Consider the following 1,256-nt stretch of genomic DNA (forward strand, 5'->3'; position numbering starts at 1 on the left):
GGTCATGACGTACGGCGATTGTGGGTCAGTTGGGTCCGCCTTGGCACGAACAGTGTAGTGGCGATCGTGGCGCAGCAGCGTTTCCAGCTTCTCGACGTCGTCGGCCCTCAGCGTCGGCAATGCCGAGAACGAGACTTGGGGCTTGGGGGACGAGGCGCTTCCAACGATCTCCACGATGGCGCGCGGCGTATACGGCGCGCCAGCAGCCAGCTGGTGCTCTAGCTCGAACTTGAGCCGCTGCTCAAGCTCGCCCAGCGCGGGGATTGAGCGCTCGTCCTCAAAATCGTCACCGAACTCTTCTTTAAGTCTGGAGAGAATGGGCAATCAGATATACACCCACGAAGATGTTTTAAGAAAGAAGAGACTGCACGGATACAGGAAAACGTACTCGGCGTTCTCCACCTCGCGAGGGTCAGCGGAGACGAATGTGGCCAGCAGCGCCGTCGTGGCAAGCACAAAAAGCAGCGTCCACGCTCTCGGCAGCATCATCTTAGTTGCCCTCCCTCAAGATTTCACTGACGTGGCACTATATCGGGGACGAGAGGCCTGTATTAACTAGATTTTGAATATTATTCCCGCACTTTCTCGCTGTACTTTGATGCCCTCGTCTCGAGAGGAGATTGCACGCGTCATCCGCGAACGCAACGGCAGCACTCGAGCCAGCGACACGCCTTCGATCGCCACAGAGGAGGTAGCCACCATCGTGCGCAAGCTCAGCTTTAGCGGCGCCACCATGGACGAACAGGAGTTGGAAGAAGAGGGGCAGCAGCAAGACTACGACCAAGTCCAGGAACCGGAACAACAACAACAGGAAATCAAGATGGATACCAGTACGAATAAGGTGCAGATTGTTATTCGCCTCCGACCGCTCGAAGCGGCCACTAACGAGACAGAGCCCGATTGCTTTCGCGTGCTGTCGGACGTGTCGCTTCTAGCTCAGCCGCCCAAGACGTCTCAGTCTTATCGCTCCACCGGCACAGCCACAAGCTTCCACTTCTCCCGTATTTTCCGCCAGGAGACACAGCAAACAGAGCTGTTCGAGGCCACCACGAGGCCCGTGTTGGACGCGGCCTTCGACGGCAAGAGCGGCCTCGTCTTCGCCTACGGAGTCACCAACTCTGGCAAGACTTACACGATCAGTGGCTCGAGCGAAGCCCCCGGTGTCCTGCCGCAGTCTCTTCAGTACGTGATGGACGAGCTCCCAAAGCGCAAAGATGACGACAAACAACAGGTAACGAAAGTGACGGCAACATACC

General features: G+C 57.3%; 1 protein-coding gene across 1 annotated transcript; it reads left to right on the forward strand.

Moving 5' to 3' along the window:
- Nucleotides 1-588: 588 nt before the first annotated feature.
- On the forward strand, nt 589-1,235 carry PITG_19553 (uncharacterized protein; the record flags this gene model as incomplete). The annotated part of the gene is made up of 2 exons (XM_002996905.1): nt 589-1,182; nt 1,232-1,235. The coding sequence occupies 2 exons, from the start codon at nt 599-601 to the stop codon at nt 1,233-1,235; spliced, it is 588 nt and encodes a 195-aa protein (XP_002996951.1).
- Between the last annotated feature and the right edge of the window lie 21 nt (nt 1,236-1,256).

This window comes from Phytophthora infestans, genomic scaffold (assembly GCF_000142945.1).
Source record: "Phytophthora infestans T30-4 supercont1.98 genomic scaffold, whole genome shotgun sequence".
NCBI classification, from domain to species: domain Eukaryota; phylum Oomycota; class Peronosporomycetes; order Peronosporales; family Peronosporaceae; genus Phytophthora; species Phytophthora infestans.